This window comes from Oncorhynchus clarkii, chromosome 2, assembly GCF_045791955.1.
Source record: "Oncorhynchus clarkii lewisi isolate Uvic-CL-2024 chromosome 2, UVic_Ocla_1.0, whole genome shotgun sequence".
NCBI classification, from domain to species: Eukaryota; Metazoa; Chordata; class Actinopteri; order Salmoniformes; family Salmonidae; genus Oncorhynchus; species Oncorhynchus clarkii.
The window spans coordinates 56,084,852-56,112,151 of record NC_092148.1 but is presented as its reverse complement, the minus strand read 5'-3'; the positions used below and the strand labels follow the sequence as shown (position 1 = coordinate 56,112,151).

Sequence of the window (27,300 nt, the reverse complement as noted above, 5' to 3'; positions counted from 1 at the left end):
ATAGAATAGCTAAGCTATCACTCTCACACAGATATTGACGATAAGGTCCCAGTGTGTGTTATGCTCTTGCTCTGGGTTCTCCCAAGGAGGACACAGTAAAGGAGTAGGGCTGATTGACTGGCAGCTAATTGTATGAAGAAGTAGGCCATTGCACCACCAATGGATTAGGTACCAGGAGTGTTTTAGGTAGACCAATCAGTATTTAAGTGTAGCTTGCTGAAGAGGATCCGACTTTTCTACACTTGGCTTGAAGTGATTTTGCATTGATTTAGGCATGATTATTTGGAGCATGTAAAAGGGGTTCTCCAGCTCATATCGCTTTCTATTTAATAATAATAATAATGGTCAACTGTAAAAGTAGACTAACCCATATTTTGGTTGCTGATTATCAGGATCCACAGATTACTGCCAAATCCATAAAACAAGGAAGGCCCGAAAATAACTTCTGGACATCAGAAAAGCGATTACTCAACGCGGACTGGAATAAACTTTTTCCTTTAACGAGTCCGACGAGAAGGATATCCTGCTTTCAGTGGAACAGGCCCAGATCGACAACTTTTGCGTGAAGAAAAGACGCTGGGAAAGGGGCCGCAGATCAGGCAGCCTTCTGAGAATCCGGAGGCGAGCGAGTAAACTCCCACTGCCATCCGTTCTTCTTGCTAACGTGCAATCATTGGAAAATAAAATTATGATTATCCTACCAACGAGACATTAAAAACTGTAACATCTTATGTTTCACTGAGACGTGGCTGAACGAAGATACAGACAATATAGAGCTAGCTGTATTTTCCATGCACCGGCAGAACAGAGATTCTACCTCTGGTAAGACGAGGGGTGGGGGTGTGTGTCTTTTTGTCAATAACAGCTGGTGTGCAATGTCAAATATTAAAGAAGTCTCAAGATATTGCTTGCCTGAGGCAGAGTGCCTTATGATAAGCTGTAGACCACACTATCTACCAAGAGAGTTCTCATCGGTATTATTTGTAGCCGTCTATTTACCACTTAGCTGCCACTAAGACCGCTCTCAACCAACTCTATAAGGCCATAAGCAAAGAAGAAAATGCTCACCCAGAAGCGGCACTCCTAGTGGCTGGGGACTTTATTGCAAGCAAACTTAAATCCATTTTACCACATTTTTACCAGCATGTCACATGTGCAACCAGAGGGGGGGGGGAATCCTAGACCACCTTTACTCCACACACAGAGATGCATACAAAGCTCTCCCCCGCCCTCCATTTGGCAAATCTGACCATAATTCTATCCTCCTGATCCCTGCTTACAACCAAAAACTAAAGCTGGAAGTACCCGTGACTCGGTCAATATGGAAGTGGTCCGGCCACTGCGCCGGTTAAGGGCGCTGTACTGCAGCGCCAGCTGTGCCATCAGAGTCCCTGGGTTCTCTGTCGTAACCGGCCGCGACCGGGAGGTCCGTGGGGCGACGCACAATTGGCCTAGCGTCGCCCGGGTTAGGGAGGGCTTGGTCGGTAGGGGTGTCTCATCGCACACCAGCGACTCCTGTGGCGGGCTAAGCGCAGTGTGCGCTAACCAAGGTGGTGCACAGTGTTTCCTCCGGCGCATTGGTGCGGCTGGCTTCCGGGTTGGATGCGTGCTGTGTTAAGAAGCAGTGCGGCTTGGTTGGGTATCGGAGGACGCATGACTTTCAACCTTCGTCTCCCCCGAGCCCGTACGGGAGTTGTAGCGATGAGACAAGATAGTAGCTACTACAACAATTGGATACCACAAAATTGTGGAGAAAAAGGGGTAAAAATTTTTTTACAAAAAATGGAAGTGGTCGGATGACACGGACTGTTTCGCTAGCACAGACTGGAATATGTTCCGGGATTCATCCAATGGCATTGAGGAATCCACCACCTCAGTCATCGGCTTCATCAATAAGTGTATCGATGATGTCGTCCCCACAGTGACTGTAAGTACATATCTTACTACACCAGCTCTGATGCTCGTCGGCTGTGGCAAGGCTTGAAAACTATTACAGAGGTTAAAGGTAAACCCAGATGCGAGCTGCCCAGTAATGCGAGCTTACCAGAATGCCTGGTATGCTCGCTTAGAGGAAAGCAACACTGAAGCATGCACGAGAGCACCAGCTGTTCTGGATGACTGTGTGATAATGCTCTCGGTAGCTGATGTGAACAAAACCTTTAAACAGGTCAACATTCACAATAACGGATTACCAGGACATGTACTCAAAGCATGCGCGGACCAACTGTCGAGTGTCTTCACTGACATTTTCAACCTCTCCCTGACTGAATCTATAATACCGACATATTTCAAGCAGACCACCATAGTCCCTGTGCCCAAGGAAGCGAAGGTAACCTGCCTAAATGATTACCGCCCCATGGCACTCACGTCGGTAGCCATGAAGTGCTTTGAAAGGGTGGTCATGGCTCACATCAACAACATCCCCCCAGACACCCTAGACCCACTCCAATTCGCCTATCACCCCAACAGATCCACAGAGGATGCAATCTCAATCGCACTCCACACTGCCCTTTCTCACCTGGACAAAATAAACACCTATGTAGGAATGCTGTTCATTGACTACAGCTCAGCGTTCAACACCATAGTGCCCACGAAGCTCATCACTAAGCTAAGGACCCTGGGACTAAACACCTCCCTCTGCAACTGGATCCTGGACTTCCTGACAGGCCGCCCCCCAGGTGGTAAGAGTAGGTGACAACACGTCTGCCATGCAGATCCTTAACACTGGGGCCCCTCTGGGGTTTGCACTTAGTCCCCTCCTGTATTCCCTGTTCACCCACGACTGCGTGGCCAAAAATGACTCCAACCCCATCATTAAGTTTGCTGACGACACAACAGTGGTAGGCCTGATCACGACAACGATGAGACGGCCTATAGGGAGGAGGTCAGAGAACTGACAGTGTTGTGCCAGGACAACAACTTCTCCCTCAATGTGAGCAAGACAAAGGAGCTGATCGGGGACTACAGGAAAAGGTGGGCCAAACAGGCCCCCATTAACATCGACAGGGCTGTAGTGGAGCGGGTCGAGAGTTTGTTCGGGTGTACACATCACCAACGAACTATCATGGTCCAAACATACAGTCGTAAAGAGGGCATGACAAAACCTTTTCCCCTCAGTAGACTGAAAAGATTTGGCATGGGTCTAAAGTTTGATTTGATTTGGTTGAACTAAATCTACCCTATCCATTTAATCCATATTAAGGCCTACTGATTAGGACTGGCACGATGTTCTCCTCAGAATTTGGTGGTGGGTTTTGAGAAAGGTTTTCATATGCTGTATTTTTGTTCTTGCTAATACCAGACAGGATTCCGGCACTGTAAAACTATTGCGATGAGACACAAGTACCATCATGCATGGGTGAATAAGATGTTGTACTGGACGTTTAGCCTACATTTGATCTGCCTGTGTGTCCATCGAGGCAAAAGCGAGGCATTAGATCATTTAATTCTGTGTTCATATTTACTCATGGAGGATCACAGTGCCAGTGAGGGCAAAGAACCTAAAAATCATCTCTTGGCTGCCCCCTGCTGGTGATTAAAGGTGAAGCAGTGTGAGTCTGTTGGAAAATGTGGAAAGGGGGTATGATAATTGTGTTAATTTAGTTGACCAGGTCCCCGAATGTACCACTCCCATAGCACAGTTGTTTTCTCCCTCTTAAATGGTTTAATATAGGTACATTTTATCTTCCAATCTTCTCAATTTATCCTCCTCTCTTTTATAAGTGAAGCCCCATATCTGATCATGAGTTTCTGATATTCTGAGAAGAGCTGGAAATAGAAAATGCCTAAGGCTTGTGTGTGAGAGAAAGAACAACAGATGTTGTGCCTCATACACTGTGTGATCAAAACCAAGGCGTCTGCCAACTACCCAGGCATAGTGAGGGAAGTGTTGTGTTAAGTGTAGTCCTGGACGGCCATATCTGACCTGTCAGTGGGCTAGTGTTACACTCTCCCCTCCACTAATACTTGGGGGGTGTTTTTGTACTTTTTACCCATTTTTCTCCCCAAATGGTAGTTACAGTCTTGTCCCATCGCTGCAACTCCCCTACGGACTCGGGAGAGGTGAAAGTCGAGAGCCATGTGTCCTCCAAAATATGACCCACACACACACACATGCGTGCACGTGTGTACATGATAAAATTATTAGTGGAGGGCCTCCCGAGTGGCTCGCTTAACCCGGAAGCCAGCCGCACCAATGTGTCAGAGGAAACTGCGTAATGCTGGTGTCCGAAGTCAGCTTGCAGGCGCCTGGCCCGCCACAAGGAGTCGCTAGAGCACAATGGGACAATGAAATCCTGGCTGGCCAAACCCTCCCCTAACCCGGACCAAGCTAGGCCAATTGTGCGCCGCCTTATGTGTCTCCCGGTCACAGCCGGTTGTGACACAGCCTAGGATCGAACCCGGGTCTGTAGTGACTGCAATGCAGTGCCTTAAAATGATGCGCCACTCGGGAGGCCCTCCACTAATAATTTTATCATGTACACACGTGCACGCATGTGTGTGTGTGTGATTAGGTGTGTGTTCTTATTCCATTCAGGAATTAACCAGCAGCTAAGCCTACCTGCCAATAATACTATTCATGGGTGTGTCTCTCCTCTATTTGGCTCAAATAACCTGATCATAATAATCGCATCACACAATCATGGTATGTTATCAATGACATAGCAGCTAGTTAGTATTGATATACTATATATACAAAAGTATGTGGATACCCCTTCAAATTAGTGGATTTGGCTATTTCAGCCACACCCGTTGCTGACAGGTGTATGAAATTGAGGACACAGCTATGCAATTTCCAAAGACAAATGAAGAGCTCAGTGACTTCCAACAAGTCACTTCGTCAAATTTCTGCCCTGCTAGAGCTACCCCAGTCAATTGTAAGTGCTGTTATTGTGAAGTGGAAATGTCTAAGAGCAACAACGGCTTAGCCGCAAAGTGGTAGGTCAGACAAGCTCACAGAATGGGACTGCAGAGGGCTGAAACGGGTGGACCATAAAAATCGTCTGTCCTCGTTTGCAACACTCACTACCGAGTCCCGAACTGCCTCTGGAAGCAACAACAGCACAATAACTGTTTGTCCGGAGCTTCATGAAATAGGTTTCCATGGCCGAGCAGCCGCACACAAGCCTAAGATCACCATGCGCATTGCCAAGCGTTGGCTGAAGGGGTGTAAAGCTCGCCACTATTGGACTCTGGAGCAGTGAAAACGCTTCACCATCTGGCAGTCCGACAGACAAATCTGGGTTTGGTGGATGCCAGGAGAACGCTACCTGCCCGAATGCATAGTACCAACTGTAAAGTTTGGTGGATAAATAATGGTCTGGGGCTGTTTTTATGGTTCGGTCTAGGCCCCTTAGTTCCAGTGAAGAGAAATATTAACGCTACAGCATACAATGACATTCTAGATGATTCTGTGCTTCCAACTTTGTGGAAACAGTTAGGGGAAGGCTCTTTCCTGTTTCAGCATGACAAAATGGTTTGTCGAAGTAGGTGTGGAAGAACTTGACTGGCCTGTACAGAGCCCAGACCTCAACCCCATCGAACACCTTTGGGATGAATTGGAACGCCGACTGCGAGCCAGGCCCTAATTGCCCAAGATCAGTGCCCGACCTCACTAATGCTCTTGTGGCTGAATGGAAACAAGTCCCCGCAGCAATGTTCCAACATCTAGTGGAAAGTCTTCCCAGAAGAGTGGAGGCTGTTATAGCAGCAAATGGGGGGGGGGGGGGACCAGCTCCATTTTAATGCCCATGATTTTGGAATAAGATGTTCAATGAACAGTATCCACATACTTTTGTCCATGTAGTGTATTACTAAGGCTATTGTAGTAAATTAAACGGTAGGCCTGCCTACTGTGTGATTGGAACCTAACCAGACTGGGGAGGAGGTTTATTCATCTCAATATCTATCAGCGCTAATCCAGAGCTCTGTGTGTGTGTGTGTGTGTGTGTGTGTGTGTGTGTGTGTGTGTGTGTGTGTGTGTGTGTGTGTGTGTGTGTGTGTGTGTGTGTGTGTGTACAGCCACGCAGACGGTTCACACCATAAACACCCCCTCTTCAGTGTGTTTACAGTGGCAGCTCCGTTGCCATTGTAAACACACTGTAATCTCTATCCCGTCAGTGGTTCTGGCTGAGCCTTCTCAGCCACACACACACACACACATGGTGAGATGAGCTGCCCCAAACATACCCTTCCAGCCAGAATGACGCAGGCAAGTCTGTATACATAAAACATCCACAATAGCACCGTAAAAAAGCCAACGAAACCAATGTTAATCATCATTATTCTATGAGTTAGGTGGGAAAGAAATTGAGCTAATGTGTGAATGTTAAAACTGCATTGTTGGTTAAGGGCTCGTAAGTAAGCATTTCACTGTAAGGTCTACTACACCTGTTGTATTCGGCGCATTTGCCAAATAAAATTTGATTTGATTTGTTGAGTTCACAGTGAGCTGAATGTATAAAAACTTGTTTAGTCAAATTACAAATTCAAGTTTGCCTTTGGAAGGCAACATTGTATGTTAGTTCAGCTATATTCCCAAATCTTGAGCAAACTACATAATCATTTTGCAGCTGGTTTCCTTACAATTGACCCTTCGCTAAACCCTGCCCTAGAAGTTTGGGCAACCAGTCGTAGCGCTCCAATGGATAGCAACTGTTGTCAAGTCCGACACTTCGGACAAGCCCATTGAGGTCATTCCAAAAAGTTTTCCTCCAAAAATAAATAGCTTTAAATGGGTAAATAATTTAACAGTGCAAAAAGGGGTACTTGTTAAAGTGATTCCTGAAATGCAGAAGCTATTGGAGTATTTGTAGAATCTGAAATTATACTTTTGTTACACTGTTTGCTAGCTCAGCTCTCACTCCCACCGAACGCTAGCTAGCCCATCAAATGGATTTGTTGCAGATTAAAGGCTGTGCGAGATTACAGATTACAATCATTTTTGCTGTTAAATTCCCATATACCGGAAAAAAACAACTGTTGCAATTTAAATGGGTTTCCATCCTTCAACTCTACTGATGGTGTTATATGTTTTTTAAATCGCGTTAGCGAATGTGCCTACTCTGGTCTTGCATGTTCGCTCCAGCCAACAGTTCAAAGTATCAGATACATTGCGGGTGTAGCCTACTAAATTATATAATGTGATTAATAGGGACAAAAGATCGAGATTATTTTTATTTGACAAAAGGCATTCAAGCATCAATTATTATGTCACCAGAATAAGACCCTTGATATTTACTGGAAAGGAGCATCAAGCTCATCACCGTGCACTTTCACCACCCTGTGAAGTTCATCATCATTTATTTCATCTGTAGCCTAATACACTGCGTGCTTTCCTGAGACGTAGAGGGAGGACCACACAACATATTATAACATGACTTCAAGTTTACTTCGACATGATAGTTATTATATAAATATTTGAGCATAAAGGCGTTTCACCACCGTTTCTCGTATGATTAATTTTACCTTGTCAAGTGTATTTTGTTTTGTCGACATTTTTGGGAAGTGTACTGTCGTGAAATGTTTTATCCGACATGTACTTTACTCACATAAAAAAGGTTGGATGGAAACCTGGTTAATGTCACACTCTTCTGACTTGCCAGTTAGTTAGGCTCATTTCATTATTCCCTTATTTAACGAGGGCACATTGGTCACAGCTGGTTATATGAATACGACAGATGGAAAGCTTGCCTACTTCCTTTGGCTGGGGCATTAATGTTAGTTGGAACACAGACCTCTCGTTGTTGTGTGCTGTGCCCCATGCAGCTTGTGGCAGTGCTGCTGTATGCACTTGCATCACCTGATCTCATAGACTAAACGTAACACAGTAAATGTAAATCTGCAACTCTCAAAGTTAGTATGATATGTTACGTTTGTATGGTTACATGAGACATATGGTTACTTAAGTAGGGTGGTGGGTGGGTGTATAACGCAAATGTCTATCAACCCAAAGGTTGCGAGTTCAAATCTCATCACTGACAACTTTTGCATTTGAGCTAATTACCAACTTTTCAACTACTTACTACTTTTTAGCTACTTTGTAACTACTTAGAATGTTAGCTAACCCCTCTCCTAACCCTAACCTTAACCATTTTAGCTAACCCTTCCCCTAATCCTAACCTTAACCATTTTAGCTAACCCTTCCACTAACCTTAACCCTTCAACCTAACTCCTAAACTTAACCCTAAACTTAACCCTAAACCCTAACCTAGGGAATGTTAGCTAGCTAGCGATAGCCACCTAGCCAAAATTCTTAACATATCATAAGTTTTGCAAGTTTGTAAAATATTGTACATATTGCAAATTTGTAACATTTAAAATGAATTGTCATTCATAATATATCATACGGAATGGGTGATGGACATCCACAAGTTAATACATACCATACAAAACGTAACATTTACTAAATGGAGTGTCTTGGACTTATGTACAAAATAATACGAAATGCTCTGAGACCAGGTTGGCCTGCCATATTAAATGGAGTGCTTCGGATTTACATACAGAATAATACAAAATGCCCTGAGACCAGGTTGTTCTGCCTGGTACAGGCAGATGGAAGTCTGAAAGGCTTTCTGATTTAGCCTGTTTCCCTAACCCATTTCTGTTTTTATTTCTACCCTGTGCCTTGTATCGCCGCTTAAACGGTTTCTATATGGTAAAAATAAAATTGTGTTCAATTTGAGGCTCAGGCAGAGTGCAGTTCTCTCAGTGAACACCAGAGAGCTCTATCCCATCATCCAGTGAGATCCAGTAACTATGCTGTTGGTCGGGAACAGAGGCTTTGTGCAGGGCTTCCTCATTTCTAGTTCTACCAGTCCAAAACAAACATATAAATTGCTTGTTGTTGTTGTTGTGCATTGTGTGTATAATAACCACGATACTTAGTCATAGCTAAATAGGGCATAGCTGCTGTGCCTTATAGCAAGCCATGACATACACTGAGAAAAAAAATCAAGGTTCTTAAATGGTTCTTCCTCAGCTCTTAAGGTTCCTTGGAGAACTCTTGCCCGATAAAGGACCTTTGAGTTAAGTTTGGGGTTCTTGACGAGGGAGCTACGCTATGGAAGCCTGCAGATTTGTCCCTTTAATAGCGCAGAGCAAAGTGGCCAGTGTTGATTTTTCAAAGTGACTTTTTGGAGCTTTGAAAATGCTATTGTGTTATTTTAAATGTTAAAAAATTGTTGTATTTTGATGATACCCAAGACCTTCATAAACACAACCAAATGATTATTTTACCGATAGCATATATGAAATGTATTTATTAGACTGTAAGAATGTTTGAGTCAAAATGACTGCGCATTGGCTCGATTAACCAGAGTTGAACCAACACCACACCCATCATTGTCATATTTCCCAGCATGCTCTATTGCAGGTTCTTTTTTTTAGAATGGTTTGTTTCAATATCTATGTTTTTGAATGTACATGAATACATTAATTAATCTTATGCAACTCCAAAATATTTGTACAAAAATCGAAACTATGGCAATCTGTTACTTTGACTTATTTCCCCCGTTACTGACATGGTTGTTCCAGTTTGTATGTTTAAGGTAGTCTCATGTCTAAATCTTCCCAACCCTGGCAGTCATTCAGAATGTAGGTTGCGGGTGAATAAAAATGCTAAATGTTAGATATCCCAACTCTGGATCGATTTCAATAGGAATTATACATCTCTTAAAACAGATTTCCAGAATTAAAACCATGTGCAGCTGATTTGCTGTTTTTTTTTAAACATTTTTTTATCTAATCAAATCACAGAGGTCAGAGTGAGTGGTGGTAGGTCAAAGGTCGTCCTTTGTCCATCAATTAAACATACACCACTTAGCTAATGAGACTGCACACTGTCCCCGTCCCTCCCCATCTGCTTTGTGTGTGTGTTTGTGCGTGCGTGTGTGCCTGGTGCTGGGATTTGGACATAGGCACACACACAGTACTGCTGTCCTTACTGTGTTACCTAGTGTAATGAGGCACAGTAAGCTGATAAAGTGCCAGCTGCTTACCTGTCCTGTCTCTGGGGAAACCAGGCGCATTCAACAGTGTTAAGGAACTAGGAAGATCTACTCTGTCTACTCAGTGTGTGTGTGTGTGTGTGTGTGTGTGTGTGTGTGTGTGGCTCCCTATCTGCTTACTGTGCCTCATTACACTAGGCATCGCACTGCGGACAGCAACACTGTGCAGAGATGGACGATTAACAGAAAATATCTCAGGCATTTAGTTGATATCTTTCATTAGGATAAGTAGCCTATACTACAGAAATGTCAAGTTTGAAATGAAATACATTCGGTGATGTGAGTGATTGTTAAACATATACCGGAAAAAAATACAATTTAAATGGGTTTCCAGCTGATGGCTACAATAATTATTTTACCCGGTAAGTTGACTGGGAACACAGCAACGACCTGGGGAATAGTTACAGGGGAAGAATTAGCCCATTGGAAGTTGGGGATGATTAGGTCGCCATGATGAGAGTCAGATTGGGATTCATGCCAGGACACCAGGGTTAACACCCCTACTCTTTAGTTACCACAGAGAGTCAGGAAACCCATTTAATGGGCCATCTGAAAGACGGGACCCTACACAGGGCAATGTCCCCCGGTCATGGTGCTGGGGCATTGGGATAATATAAAAAAATTTGACCAGAGGAAAGAGTGCCTCTTACAGGCCCTTCAATATTATCTGGTCTCCCATCTAGGGACTGACCAGGACCAACACTGCTTAGCTTCAGGGGTGGCATGCAGGGTGGTATGCTGCTGGCCGCCAAACTAGTGGGAGGAGTCGATCAAAGAATAATAGTCAAAACAACTGTGGTGCACATTCATGTTATTAAGTTAGCGTTCAATCTATCGTTATCGGGGGGGGTCCGAATGTATGACCCCCGTGAGAGTATTTCTGTGGAATGAATGTGAGAAGGTCACGTCTGGTGACCATTTTTATGTCTCTGCGTGCAATTTGAAGGAAGCTGAAGGTCGTTTCGCTAGTTCGCAACTTCAAACTGCACGCAGAGACACAAACATGGTGTCCACGAGTTCATCTGACTCTGGGGAAGTAGAAAAGGGGGCTTCATTGCTCAAATCGAAGAGAGCCACGAGCGCACAGCCACGGCTTGCTCCTCATCATCACCCTACAGTGCAGTGGCGTACGTCAGTATATTTCAGATGGTGTCAACATCATTTACTTTTCATGCAATGTTAGAGTAGAATGACTTCTTTTTTTTTATGTCACCAGAAGTGACTTTCTCACAGTCGTTCAACAAAAAAAAGACTCTCCCGGGGAGATATGTAAATCGTCTTGTTTTGGAGTGGCGGTAACGATTAAGCAGCGTTGGCCCGCCGGCGCTCAAGGAATATAGGGGTAACTGGTGTGTGTGTGTGTGAGTGAAAGGCATGTTGTTTGTTAGGAGTACATGGATGTGAAGGCGCCTCTATATGGAGTTCTATAAGGATGACTGAAATTGACCCACTCTAGGCCAGACCTGGGCTGTCTTCAGTCTGTCAATCAACCTGTCTAATCATGCTAACATACACCCCCCGCCAGACATCAGCTGGTAGTAAGGCATGCTAGGGCACATAGTTCTTCACAGAGAGGCATGTAGGGTTTCCTAGGGAATGTAGTCAATTACAGATCCCCAGATCTGCTCAAGTTCTCTTTAAAAGGACGAGTTGTGGGTGATGTCATGCACTTGGACACAGTCCTGTTTGTGTGCCTGCATGCCCACAGTATGTGCTTGCAATTTCAATTTAAGGGCTTTATTGGCATGGGAAACATATGTTAACACTGCCAAAGCAAGTGAAGTAGATAATAAACAATAAAAAAGAACAATAAACATTACACTAAAGTTCCAAAAGAATAAAGACATTTCAAATGTCATATTATGTGCAAATAATTCATGTACAAAAGGGAAGATAAATAAACATACATATGGGTTGTATTTACAGTGGTGTTTGTTCTTCACTGGTTGCCCTTTTCTTGTGGCAACAGGTCACACATCTTGCTGCTGTGATGGCACACTGGTAATTCACCCAGTAGATATGGGAGTTTATCCAAATGTGCTTTTTTTCCCCGAATTCTTTGTGGGTCTGTGTAATCTGAGGGAAATATGTGTCGCTAATATGGTCATACATTTGGCAGGAGGTTAGGAAATGCAGCTCAGTTTGCACCTCATTTTGTGGGCAGTGTGCACATAGTCTGTCTTCTCTTGAGAGCCAGGTCTGCCTATGGCAGCCTTTCTCAATAGCAAGGCTATGCTCACTGAGTCTGTACATAGTCAAAGCTTTCCTTAAGTTTGGGTCAGTCACTGTGGTCAGGTATTCTGCCACTGTGTACTCTCTGTTTAGGGACAAATAGCATTCGGATGGCCACAGAGCCCGGCGACAGCAACACAATTAGACCCAACCAAATCATGAGAAAACAAAAATATAATTACTTAACAATTACTAGTCCTTTCCAATGTGTCAAGTAATTCTCTTTTTGTTTTCTCATGATTTGGTTGGGTCTAATTGTGTTGCTGTCCTCAGGTTCTGTTGGGTCTGTTTGTGAACAGAGCCACAGGACCAGCTTGCTTAGGGGACTCTTCTCCAGGTTCATCTCTCTGTAGGTGATGGCTTTGTTATGGAAGATTTGGGAATCGCTTCCTTTCAGGTGGTTCTAGATTTTAACGGATTGTGATAATTCTGCTCTGCATGCATTATTTTTTTTAATGATATATATACACAGAGGATATTTTTGCAGAATTCTCAATTTTGTTGTTTGTCCTATTTTGTGTATTCTTGGTTGGTGAGCGGACCCCAGACATGTATTTTTGCCAGATCCTAATTGATATGTCTAATTTCATGTTCCTTTTGATGTCATATAGGCCCTTCTTGCCTTGTCTCTCAGATCGTTCACAGCTTTGTGGAAGTTGCCTGTGGCTCTGATGTTTAGGCTGATGTATGTATAGTTTTTTGTGTGCTCTAGGGCAACAGTGTAAATATGGAATTTTATATTTGTGGTCCTGGCAACGGGACCTTTCTTAGACACCATTTTTTTGTCTTTGAGATTTACTGTCAGGGCCCAGGATCTGACAGAATCTGTGCAGAAGATCTCGGTGCTCTTGTAGGCCACCATTGGTTGGGGACAGAAGCCCCAGATCATCAACAAACAGTAGACATTTGACTTCAGGTGTGTAGGGTGAGGCCGGGTGCTGCACACTGTTCTAGTGAAGAGGGTGGGGCTTAAGCTGCAACCCTGTCTCACCCCACGGCCCTGTGGAAATACTTTTTTGTTTGTTTCCAATTGTACTCTCTGTGTCTCTCTCTACTTCTCCCCATCTCTCTCTATCCCCATCTCTCTCTCTCTCTCTCTCTCTCTCTCTCTCTCTCTCTCTCTCTCTCTCTCTCTCTCTCTCTCTCTCTCTCTCTCTCTCTCTCTCTCTCTCTCTCCATCTCCCTCCATCTCCCTCTCCCTCTCCTCAGTACCACCAGGCAGTGATAGAAGTAGGCCGTTTAAAGATAGCTCCCGGCAGCCTCAATACTGGCTCCCAAAATACCACTGCTAGTGAGACTGATGTCCTCTCAGCTCCCCCTCTCTTATAGCCAAGAGACTGGTCCTCATCCTTATTTCTCTCATCCTTCTTTTTCTTGTCCCCGCTTTTCGCCACAGCTCCACCTAGAGCTTCAGTCCCTCTGAAAGACATGCAGAAAGGACATGCCAGATCTCTGTGTGTGTGTGTGTGTGTGTGTGTGTGTGCACATGCACATACTTTACTGAAGTGGGAATGTGTTTACGTGACTGATGGGTGAGGAGGCAGTCTTTAAAATGGGTGACAGATCTTTAGTCTCAGTTCTTAGCCTCCTCTATGGAATTATGACATCAGGATTGTTTAGTGGGGGGGGGGGGGGGGTGCTCAGCTATCAGGGTGCATGGTGACCTAGACTAGTGGTACCTCCCCCTCCCCCATTGGCCCACAGCCACAGAGAATGAGGACAATTGGACGGGTCACTCTCTTGTGTGCTTCATGTACTCCTTGTAATTTAGGCTGTGCTGTGTTATACATGTGTTGTATTCTGTTTGCCGATTTATGGAGAGATGTGTGTCTGTGTGTGTGTTTGTGATTCTTATCTGAGCTTGTTTAATCCCACACTCACAGAGCCCCCAGATATGGATCACATGTGGATTTTCCCCTGAAGTCATCCGACCACCACAGAACGCTATCCTAACTCCTGTGCTAATGCTAGAAACGCTGTTTCTCCCAGGGCTAAAATACACTGGAACGCCTATGTCCTTTCTCTGCAGCCTATGTTTCATGTGCTGTAAAGTACATGTGCATTATGCAATGGTTCTGCCTGACCCAAATGTTTTCCTAAAGCTTGAATACATTGGGCATGGAATGCATTCAGCAGCGTGAGTGCGTGCCGTGGGTGTGCGTTTGTACAGACAGTACAGACTCTTAGCCGCGCAATTCCATTCCAAACGGAGGTTGATTAGTCGGTAACAGCAACCTCAGAATCCTCCCCCCCACCCCCCCCCCCCACCACACAGACAGACACACAGACACACTGATATTTAGGTCAAATTGAGGAAAGAGAGAGGAAGAGAGAGAGAGAGAGATGGGGGGAGGACAGTAGAGAGAGGCCCCCCATCATGACACACCCTCTGGCTACCTCTCTATGTGTTGTTCACTCATGGAGAAATAGACCCATCTGCTGGAGAGAGTGGAGGGAATGTAGAAAGAAAAGAGAACACAAGCACACATTACAACCGTAGAGGCAGAAAAGACAGTGCTGGAAATGAATTGAAAGAAAAAGAGAGAAACGAGGACGGGGAGAAGAGAAGGATGGAAGATAGAGAGGGGGGGAGTCAGATTTGTGCGGCGTTGCCCCGAGATACAGGATGTCGTAATAAGGCAGGGGGGATGGAGGGAGGGAGAGAGGGAAGGAGGGAGGGCCGGACCACACTGGGAGAGGGGGAGGAGAGATGGCCTCAAGGAGAAGTGGTTTCGTTTTCCGGTCGGTCCCAGCCCTCCCAACCCCCTCTCTCTGTGAGGCAGTGGTTTGTTCCAGCTCGCTCTGGGCTCTGTTGTTGTGCAGAGCTGCAGAAGGCCTGCTAGAGCCAGCTACTGCTGTTACACAGAGAGAGAGAGAGAGAGACACACACAAAGAGAGACAGAGAGAGACTGAGAAAGAGAGAGAGACAGAGACAAGGAGGAGGAGAGAGACAGACACACACAAAGAGAGACAGAGAGAGACTGAGAAAGAGAGAGAGACAGAGACAAGGAGGAGGAGAGAGACAGACACACCGGATTGAGACTGGGAGCTTGTGTGTTCATTTCATCACCCATTTAAGAACCAAGCAAGGAAGACAGGACGGCAGGAAGGAGATTGAAAAAACAGCAGCCTCTGAAAAAGCGAAAGTGAGAGGTAAAGGAAGGAAGGGAGGAAGGAAGCGGGGTCTGAGGAGGGGTGTCTGACATTGCTCGTCTCGCTTGACAGGCAGCAAGACTTCTGCTTAGCCAGACCACATCTGCTTTTTTTCCCTTTTCCTCTTTCTTGGAGCGTTGTGCTCCATCCTTTCTTTTCCTCTGAGCAAGAGGGAGAGAGAGTGTGAGAGAGAGAGAGGAGGAGGAGGAGGGGAGGCAGCCCCCCCACCCCCCCTTTACACAGACACACAGCACAGAACGAAAGGAGAGAGGACGAAGCAGAGGAAACAGAGAGCCCGTTTTGTCGTTCCTTGCCGTCTCTGTCGTCCCTCGGCGAGCGAGCGGCTAACAGGCACCGCTCATGTCCGTGAACTCTGAGAAATCCTCGTCCCCCGAAAGGTAACATGTCTCAACGCCTTCCCCACCCCCCCACCCTCCCTCCGTCTGTCTGCCTGTCTGTCTGTCTGCCTGTCTGTCTCTCTGTTTGTCTATCTCTATGCCATGCATTCTGTCTGGCCGACTGTCATTCCGTCTTCTCCTCCTCCAGAATCACCCCATATCCTCCCCCTCTTCCCCTTCCCTCCCACCCTCCTTTCCTCTCCCTCTCTATCCCGTCTGTCTCCTCATCCATCCGTCTATCTGTCCAACCCGAGCCGGTTGTCGTCCACCGTTGTTTGTAGAGGGTGCAGTGTGCTGACACACAGAGGAGGAAAAAAGGCACAGTGGTCCACTGCTGCATGCTGCTGTAGCTTTTCACACAGCCAGTCGGACGACACTAGCCACCCTGTCAAATTCTGTCTGTGTCTGTCTGTGTCTGTCTGTGTCTGTCTGTCTGTCTGTCTGCATGGCGCTGGCTGCTCCACAGCAGAGTGCCTGTCAAGATGTCAACAATAGCACAGCCACCAGCCCATCTCAGCAGGACAAAACAATCGGACGTCAGTCACCCAGCAGCACACCTCAAAACACATAGAGAACGATAGAGAGAGAGAGACAAACATCCAAAAACAATTGCAGTTCCCCTGACGACCAGAGTTTGTAATGTTGTAAGAACGATTGCGTACTATATATTTTAGCCTAACAACACAATCTCACTACACAACAATCACACAACCATGACATAAACGGGTACGCTACAACAAACCAATAGACTATAACACAAAGTTGCAACCAACATCACAAGCGAATAACAGATATCCCAACACAACAGAGCAACTGCAAATGAAATCAACACATCACAACATTAAACCAACACATTGCAACGCAACCTCACAAACCAACATCACAAACCAACAGACATCACAACATCAAACCAACACAAACCAAGATGTCAAATCAACACATTACAACATCACAAACCAACAGACATCACAACATCAAACCAACACAAACCAAGATGTCAAATCAACACATTACAACATTACAAACCAACATCAAACATCAAACTAACCAAAACAACATATTACACATCCCATCAAAGCATGCCGAAATGGGTCTGGTGCCGGACTAAAACACAGGACGGAAGATATGTTCAGAACACAACATTATATAAATCTAGAATATGCGTTCTGTGAGCGGTGAGGGGTGAGCCATGAGGTGAGGCCAGGCATCTGACTCAGTCATCACTGATGCCATGCCAAGTGTGAACGGGCAGAGCCGACACGGCCCGGCCGCCAAGAGGGCTCTGCAGCGCCATTCCTCAGACTGGCACACACACACACACACACACATACACACGCTCATCTGCTGTGGAGTGGGCACGCAGACTGACAGGAGTGAATGGGCACAGATATAGAGGATTTGGTGATTTGGCAGCGAATGGGGGTTGTGTTGGAGATAGAGAGAGAAGTAAGACTCTAGCTGGACACAGAGAAAGAGTAGATAGGAGTGATTGTGCAGACACAGACACAGTCACAAAAACACTTGAAGACTATAGAATGGAAACATACGGCTATTGATAGACAGACAGACCCTGGTAGAGTGAAGATGATGTCTGGGCACACACACACAGAATACCTCTAGACCCTGGTAGAGTGAAGATGATGTCTGGGCACACACACACAGAATACCTCTAGACCCTGGAGGGGAAAAGTGACTTGTCTGGTAATCCTGACTCAGGATCGACAGGATAGACAATATATTATGGCTGGATGGCCTGGGATACCATTAATGAGTGCATGTCTAATAGGACCGGGATGATACCAGTATCGCAATATTTGTTAATATCATGGCAAGGAAACTAATTACGAAGCGGATATAACTTCTTTAGGAAAACAGCCCTAATGTTGGAAACAAACACCAATATGTTGTCATCCAGAGTCTCATTTGCTTATTTTCCAAGCTGTAGCACACACTATGTTCACCTACAGTTTTTAATAAAGGACCAAAGAGTTTGTTCGGCTTTGTGTTTGAATTTTTCACATGGAAGAAATATTGCGATACTGGTATTGTCACAGCCCTAATTTCTAATACCTCTATTAGACATCTGCACTATGAATACATTACAGCTAATGAGCAAGTGGGTGGGATTGTATCTGGACAGCAGAGGATGATGATGATGAGAACATCAAAGATTAGCTGGAAATGGTTGTCATGAATATGTTATAATGGTTTCACGTGAGCAGTATCAATACTAACATATGAGTAGTATCAATGCCAACATATGAGTAGTATCAATGCCAACACATGAGTAGTATCAATACTAACATATGAGTAGTATCAATGCCAACACATGAGTAGTATCAATGCCAACACATGAGTAGTATCAATACTAACATATGAGTAGTATCAATGCCAACACATGAGTAGTATCAATACCAACACATGAGTAGTATCAATACCATCATATGAGTAGTATCAATGCCATCATATGAGTAGTATCAATGCCATCATATGAGTAGTATCAATACCAACACATGAGTAGTATCAATACCAACACATGAGTAGTATCAATACCAACACATGGGAGTAGTATCAATACCAACATACGAGTAGTATCAATGCCATCATATGAGTAGTATCAATGCCATCATATGAGTAGTATCAATACCAACACATGAGTAGTATCAATACCAACACATGAGTAGTATCAATACCAATACATGAGTAGTATCAATACCAACATATGAGTAGTATCAATACCAACACATGAGTAGTATCAATACCAACATATGAGTAGTATCAATGCCATCATATGAGTAGTATCAATGCCAACATATGAGTAGTATCAATACCAACACATGAGTAGTATCAATACCAATACATGAGTAGTATCAATACCAACATATGAGTAGTATCAATGCCATCATATGAGTAGTATCAATACCAACACATGAGTAGTATCAATACCAATACATGAGTAGTATCAATACCAACACATGAGTAGTATCAATACCAACATATGAGTAGTATCAATGCCATCATATGAGTAGTATCAATACCAACACATGAGTAGTATCAATACCAACATATGAGTAGTATCAATACCAACATATGAGTAGTATCAATGCAATCATATGAGTAGTATCAATACCAACACATGAGTAGTATCAATACCAACACATGAGTAGTATCAATGCCATCATATGAGTAGTATCAATACTAACATATGAGTAGTATTAATACCAACACATGAGTAGTATCAATACCAACATATGAGTAGTATCAATGCCATCATATGAGTAGTATCAATACCAACACATGAGTAGTATTAATACCAGCATATGAGTAGTATCAATGCCATCATATGAGTAGTATCAATACCAACACATGAGTAGTATCAATACCAACATATGAGTAGTATCAATGCCATCATATGAGTAGTATCAATACCAACACATGAGTAGTATCAATACCAATACATATGAGTAGTATCAATACCAATACATGAGTAGGATCAATACCAACACATGAGTAGTATCAATACCAACACATATGAGTAGTATCAATACCAATACATGAGTAGTATCAATACCAACACATGAGTAGTATCAATGCCATCATATGAGTAGTATCAATGCCATCATATGAGTAGTATCAATACCAACACATGAGTAGTATCAATACCAGCATATGAGTAGTATCAATGCCATCATATGAGTAGTATCAATACCAACACATGAGTAGTATCAATGCCATCATATGAGTAGTATCAATGCCATCATATGAGTAGTATCAATACCAACACATGAGTAGTATCAATACCAACATATGAGTAGTATCAATACCAATACATATGAGTAGTATCAATACCAACACATGAGTAGTATCAATGCCATCATATGAGTAGTATCAATACCAACACATGAGTAGTATCAATACCAACACATGAGTAGTATCAATACCAATACATATGAGTAGTATCAATACCAATACATGAGTAGTATCAATACCAACACATGAGTAGTATCAATACCAACACATATGAGTAGTATCAATACCAATACATGAGTAGTATCAATACCAACACATGAGTAGTATCAATGCCATCATATGAGTAGTATCAATGCCATCATATGAGTAGTATCAATAACAGCATATGGGAGTAGTAGCAATACCAACACATATGAGTAGTATCAATGCCATCATATGAGTAGTATCAATAACAGCATATGGGAGTAGTAGCAATGCCAACATATATGAGTAGTATCAATGCCATCATATGAGTAGTATCAATGCCAACATATGAGTAGTATCAATGCCAACATATGAGTAGTATCAATAACAACATATGAGTAGTATCAATGCCAACACATGAGTATTATCAATACCAACACATGAGTAGTATCAATACCAACACATGAGTAGTATCAATGCCATCATATGAGTAGTATCAATACCAATACATGAGTAGTATCAATACCAATACATGAGTAGTATCAATGCCATCATATGAGTAGTATCAATACCAACATACGAGTAGTATCAATACCAACACATGAGTAGTATCAATACCAATACATGAGTAGTATCAATACCAATACATGAGTAGTATCAATACCAATACATGAGTAGTATCAATACCAATACATGAGTAGTATCAATACCAATACATGAGTAGTATCAATACCAATACATGAGTAGTATCAATACCAATACATGAGTAGTATCAATACCAATACATGAGTAGTATCAATACCAATACATGAGTAGTATCAATACCAACACATGAGTAGTATCAATACCAATACATGAGTAGTATCAATACCAACACATGAGTAGTATCAATGCCATCATATGAGTAGTATCAATGCCAACATATGAGTAGTATCAATGCCAACATATATGAGTAGTATCAAAGCCAACACATGAGTAGTATCAATACTTACATATGAGTAATATCAATACCAACGTATGAGTAGTATCAATGACAAACGTATGAGTAGTAGCAATGCCAACACATATGAGCAGTATCAATACCAACATATGTGAATAGCCTATATTGAAGCATGTCAGCGCTGATATACAGTATGAGAAGGCATACATAATGTTTTGGCCTTTGTCATAAGAAAGCCCTCAATGCCTATGGTTTAGGCCCATCTGTGTCTGTGGGATATATGAGTAGTGGCAGTAGTGGTTGATATATGAAAAGGCTTATATTATGCCTAACTGCTTTATCAGAGACATACAGTGCCTTGCGAAGAAAGTATTCGGCCCCCTTGAACTTTGCGACCTTTTGCCACATTTCAGGCTTCAAACATAAAGATATAAAACTGTATTTTTTTGTGAAGAATCAACCACAAGTGGTACACAATCATGAAGTGGAACGACATTTATTGGATATTTAAAACTTTTTTAACAAATCAAAAACTGAAAAATTGGGCGTGCAAAATTATTCAGCCCCCTTAAGTTAATACTTTGTAGCGCCACCTTTTGCTGTGATTACAGCTGTAAGTCGCTTGGGGTATGTCTCTATCAGTTTTGCACATCGAGAGACTGACATTTTTTTCCATTCCTCCTTGCAAAACAGCTCGAGCTCAGTGAGGTTGGATGGAGAGCATTTGTGAACAGCAGTTTTCAGTTCTTTCCACAGATTCTTGATTGGATTCAGGTCTGGACTTTGACTTGGCCATTCTAACACCTGGATATGTTTATTTTTGAACCATTCCATTGTAGATTTTGCTTTATGTTTTGGATCATTGTCTTGTTGGAAGACAAATCTCCGTCCCAGTCTCAGGTCTTTAGGTCAACATTGGATCATTCAGAGATCCTCACTGAACTTCTGGAGAGAGTTTGCTGCACTGAAAGTAAAGGGGCTGAATAATTTTGCACGCCCAATTTTTCAGTTTTTGATTTGTTAAAAAAGTTTGAAATATCCAATAAATGTCGTTCCACTTCATGATTGTGTCCCACTTGTTGTTGATTCTTCACAAAAAAATACAGTTTTATATATTTATGTTTGAAGCCTGAAATGTGGCAAAAGGTCGCAAAGTTCAAGGGGGCCGAATACTTTCGCAAGGCACTGTACAATACAGAATGAGTATCTATGCTAATATACTTGCCACATATAGTTTACAAGTGTATTATGGCTAATATGTGAGAAGGTTTGTATTGGCTAATGTATTTGCATAGGAGGGGAGATTATTTAAAGTGCATCAGCAATAGGCTTGTTCATTATTTGTCTGTGTTCTATTTCATCTCACCTGAGCGCAAGTGGAAATGCTTTATCTTGATATCTGTGTCAAATCACTATATCGCTGTGTTTGGGGTATCAGTGCTGTATTTTTACAGTACCATCTGGACCCGAGGCACCGCACACACAGGTACACACATGTATGTACACGTGCACACACGCCTGCACACTCGCTCAGTTTGGTTGAGCTGAAAGGTGTTAGCAAATAATGAGTTGAGCTGACTCGCTGAGACGCCAGCAGCGCTAGCAGCCTATCTTCTTCTGTTTGAATTAGGATGGGGGGATAGATAGAGGGGGGGGGGGTGGAGGGAGGGATAGATGGAAGAAGTGGGGCAGGAGCAAAGCTGCGAGCGTAACGCTGCTCTGTCTCTGACACGTTTCGTTTTAAGCAGCAGGCAGATTTTGACAAGGACTGTTGTGTAAGATTGCACTCGAGGCATGGCGGGTGGGAGGTCGACGTTACAATCAACTGATTCTGGGTCAGATCATTTCTTTCATCCTTACTGGTTATGATTAGTGCGGTGAACAGATAATCTGACATTAGATCTGTGGTTAGGGGGAACTACTACTGCACCTGGAGCCATGCCAGGGATGGATGATGGATGCAGCTGGGAAGGGAGGGATTGCGGGAGGTCGGGGGAGGGGTGTGTGTTTTGACATCTGAGAGTTTCCGTATGTTATAGTGCTGTTTGGTTGCAGTCGTTGTTGTATAAAATGGTGTTGTTTTAGTTCACACCTGAACTGGGGTGTTGGCTGGTATGCTGTTCTACATGGATGGGGGTCAGGTGTTTGTCTGGACTGCAGTGCTTGGTTTGTTCTGTGCTTGTTTGTCATACGGAGAGAAGAAGGGGTGGCAAGAGAAATGAAGGGAAGGAGACAGAGAGAGAGAGAAAGCGAAAGAGACAGAGAAGTGGAAAGTGAGATTACTGTCGAGATCTGTCTGCCGTTAGTGCCGTGGGTAACCTTATGGTGTTGGGCTGCTGGAGACTGACACACCTGCAGCCTCTGTGAAAGGTTGTGTCAGCTACTAGGCTTGCAGGGTGCACAGTGCATCCGGAAAGCATTCCCCTTCACGTAATCCACATGTTGTTGCGTTACAACACAATACTCCATAATGACAAAGCGAAAACAGGTTTTTACACATTTTTACACATTTTATAAAAAGAAAAAAAAGAAAACCTTATTTACATAAGTATTCACAACCCCCAAAATTGAGCTCTGGTGCGTTTTGTTTCCATTGATCATCCTTGAGATGTTTCTACAACTTGATTCGAGTCCACCTGTGGTAAATGTAATTGATTGGACATGATTTGGAAAGGCACATACCTGTCTATATAAGGTCCCACAGTTGACAGTGCATGTCAGAGCGAAAACAAAGCTCCGAGACCGGATTGTGTTGAGGCACCGATTTGGGGAAAAACATGTCTGCAGCATTGAACATAGTGGCCTCCATCGTTCTTAAATGGAAGAAGTTTGGAACCACCAAGACTCTTCCTAGAGCTGGCCACACGGCCAAACTGAGAAATCAGGGGAGAAAGGCCTTGGTCAGGGAGGTGACCAAGAACCCAATGGTCACTCTGAAAGAGCTCTAGAGTTCCTCTTTGGAGATGGGAGAACCTTCCAGAAGGACAACCATCTCTGCAGCACTCCACCAATAAGGACTTTATGGTAGAGTGGCCAGATGGAAGCCACTCCTCAGTAAATGGCACATGACAGCTCGCTTGGAGTTTGCCAAAAGGCACCTACAGGACTCAGACCATGAGAAACAATGTTCTCTGGTCTGATGAAACCAAGATTGAACTCTTTGGCCTGAATGCCAAGTGTCACGTCTGGAAGAAACCTGGCACAATCCCAATGGTGAAGCGTGGTGGTGGTAGCATCATGCTGTGGGGTAGTTTTCAGCGACAGGGCCTGGGAGACTAGTCAGGATCAAGGGAAAGCTGAACGGAGCAAAGTACAGAGAGATTCTTGATGAAAACCTGCCCCAGAGCGCTCAGGACCTCAGACTGGGGTGAAGGTTCACCTTCCATCAGGACATCGAACTTAAGCACAAAGCAAAGACAATGCAGGAGTGGCTTCAGGACTAGTCTCTGAATGTCCTTGAGTGGCCCAGCCAGAGCCCGGACTTGAACCCGATCCAACATCTCTGGAGAGACCTGAAAATAGCTGTGCAGCGACGCTCTCCATCCTGCCTGACAGAGCTTGAGAGGATCTGCAGAGAAGAATGGGAGAAACTCCCCAAATACAGGTGTGCCAAGCTTGTAGTGTCATACCCAAGAAGTTTCGAGGCTTTAGTCGCTGCCAAAGGTGCTTCAACAAAGTACTGAGAAGGGTCTGAATACTTATGTAAATGTGATATTACAGCTTTTTTATTTTAATAAAATTGCAAAAATTTCTAAAAACCTAATTTTGGATTTGCATTATGGGGTATTGTGTGTAGATGAGGGGAAAAGTAAACATTTAATTGGCCCAGCGTCGTCCGGGTTTGTCGAGGTAGGCCGTCATTGTAAATAAGAATTAGTTCTTAACTGACTTGCCTAGTTAAATAAAGGTTAAATAAAAAATGTTTTAGAATAAGCTGTAATGTAACAAAATGTGGAAAAAGTCAAGGGGTCTGAATACTTTCCGAATGCACTGTACCTCTCCGTGTGTCACATTATCGTGCAGTGGCACCTTGATTTGAACGAGTGTGTGTGCGTTCGTGCGTGCGTACGTGTGTGTGTTTGTGTGTGCATGCGTACGTGTGTGTGTTTGTGTGTGTGTGCGTGCGTGTGTGTGCGTACGTGTGTGTGTGTGCTCCATGGTCCTCAGGTAAGATCGGATGACTCACTGTTTTTACTGGAGCTGCCACTCTGAGACGGAGAGAGAACGGAGGAGGAGCGATAGAAAGGGAGGAGGGGAATTAAGCGTTTGGATAGAGAGAAGGATGAGAAACAGAGGGAGATGGAGGAGAGATAGAAAAGGAGGAGGGGAATTAAGCGTCTGGATAGAGAGAAGGATGAGAAACAGAGGGAGATGGAGGAGAGATAGAAAGGGAGGAGGGGAATTGAGCGTTTGGATAGAGAGAAGGATGAGAAACAGAGGGAGATGGAGGAGAGATAGAAAGGGAGGAGGGGAATTAAGCGTTTGGATAGAGAGAAGGATGAGAAACAGAGGGAGATGGAGGAGAGATAGAAAGGGAGGAGGTGAATTGAGCGTTTGGATAGAGAGAAGGATGAGAAACATAGGGAGATGGAGGAGAGATAGAAAGGGAGGAGGGGAATTGAGCGTTTGGATAGAGAGAAGGATGAGAAACAGAGGGAGATGGAGGAGAGATAGAAAGGGAGGAGGGGAATTAAGCATTTGGATAGAGAGAAGGATGAGAAACATAGGGAGATGGAGGAGAGATAGAAAGGGAGGAGGGGAATTGAGCGTTTGGATAGAGAGAAGGATGAGAAACAGAGGGAGATGGAGGAGAGATAGAAAGGGAGGAGGGGAATTGAGCGTTTGGATAGAGAGAAGGATGAGAAACAGAGGGAGATGGAGGAGAGATAGAAAGGGAGGAGGGGAATTGAGCATTTGGATAGAGAGAAGGATGAGAAACATAGGGAGATGGAGGAGAGATAGAAAGGGAGGAGGGGAATTGAGCGTTTGGATAGAGAGAAGGATGAGAAACAGAGGGAGATGGAGGAGAGATAGAAAGGGAGGAGGGGAATTAAGCGTTTGGATAGAGAGAAGGATGAGAAACAGAGGGAGATGGAGGAGAGATAGAAAGGGAGGAGGTGAATTGAGCGTTTGGATAGAGAGAAGGATGAGAAACAGATTGAGATGGAGGAGAGATAGAAAGGGAGGAGGGGAATTGAGCGTTTGGATAGAGAGAAGGATGAGAAACAGAGGGAGATGGAGGAGAGATAGAAAGGGAGGAGGGGAATTAAGCGTTTGGATAGAGAGAAGGATGAGAAACAGAGGGAGATGGAGGAGAGATAGAAAGGGAGGAGGTGAATTGAGCGTTTGGATAGAGAGAAGGATGAGAAACAGAGGGAGATGGAGGAGAGATAGAAAGGGAGGAGGGGAATTAAGCGTTTGGATAGAGAGAAGGATGAGAAACAGAGGGAGATGGAGGAGAGATAGAAAGGGAGGAGGGGAATTAAGCGTTTGGATAGAGAGAAGGATGAGAAACAGAGGGAGATGGAGGAGAGATAGAAAGGGAGGAGGGGAATTGAGCATTTGGATAGAGAGAAGGATGAGAAACAGAGGGAGATGGAGGAGAGATAGAAAGGGAGGAGGTGAATTGAGCGTTTGGATAGAGAGAAGGATGAGAAACAGAGGGAGATGGAGGAGAGATAGAAAGGGAGGAGGGGAATTAAGCGTTTGGATAGAGAGAAGGATGAGAAACAGAGGGAGATGGAGGAGAGATAGAAAGGGAGGAGGGGAATTAAGCGTTTGGATAGAGAGAAGGATGAGAAACAGAGGGAGATGGAGGAGAGATAGAAAGGGAGGAGGGGAATTGAGCGTTTGTTTAGAGAGAAGGATGAGAAACAGAGGGAGATGGAGGAGAGATAGAAAGGGAGGAGGTGAATTGAGCGTTTGGATAGAGAGAAGGATGAGAAACATAGGGAGATGGAGGAGAGATAGAAAGGGAGGAGGGGAATTGAGCGTTTGGATAGAGAGAAGGATGAGAAACAGAGGGAGATGGAGGAGAGATAGAAAGGGAGAAGGGGAATTAAGCATTTGGATAGAGAGAAGGATGAGAAACAGAGGGAGATGGAGGAGAGATAGAAAGGGAGGAGGGGAATTGAGCGTTTGGATAGAGAGAAGGATGAGAAACAGAGGGAGATGGAGGAGAGATAGAAAGGGAGGAGGGGAATTAAGCGTTTGGATAGAGAGAAGGATGAGAAACAGAGGGAGATGGAGGAGAGATAGAAAGGGAGGAGGTGAATTGAGCGTTTGGATAGAGAGAAGGATGAGAAACAGAGGGAGATGGAGGAGAGATAGAAAGGGAGGAGGGGAATTGAGCGTTTGGATAGAGAGAAGGATGAGAAACAGAGGGAGATGGAGGAGAGATAGAAAGGGAGGAGGGGAATTAAGCGTTTGGATAGAGAGAAGGATGAGAAACAGAGGGAGATGGAGGAGAGATAGAAAGGGAGGAGGGGAATTAAGCGTTTGGATAGAGAGAAGGATGAGAAACAGGGAGATGGAGGTTAGATAGGCACCACACAAAGATACCCCCAGTGAAGGACAGAACGGTGTCAGCTCCTCGCACCTTCACACCTTTGAATGAACAGACAGTGAATTGATTTGA

At 44.0% G+C, this 27,300-nt stretch overlaps 1 protein-coding gene across 7 annotated transcripts in view; it reads left to right on the top strand.

The window, feature by feature from the left end:
• Window positions 1–27,300, top strand: part of LOC139370230 (SRSF protein kinase 2-like) — a 66,913-nt gene that overhangs the window by 4,775 nt on the left and 34,838 nt on the right. The window contains exon 1 of one of the 7 annotated variants that reach the window (XM_071109601.1): window positions 15,426–15,790. The exons of the other annotated variants lie outside the window; for them this stretch is intronic. Within the exon in view, the coding sequence (XP_070965702.1) occupies window positions 15,753–15,790 (38 nt within the window). The 5' untranslated portion in view covers window positions 15,426–15,752. Of the gene's footprint in view, window positions 1–15,425; window positions 15,791–27,300 lie in introns of those variants that run through there. 7 annotated transcript variants of the gene reach the window in all.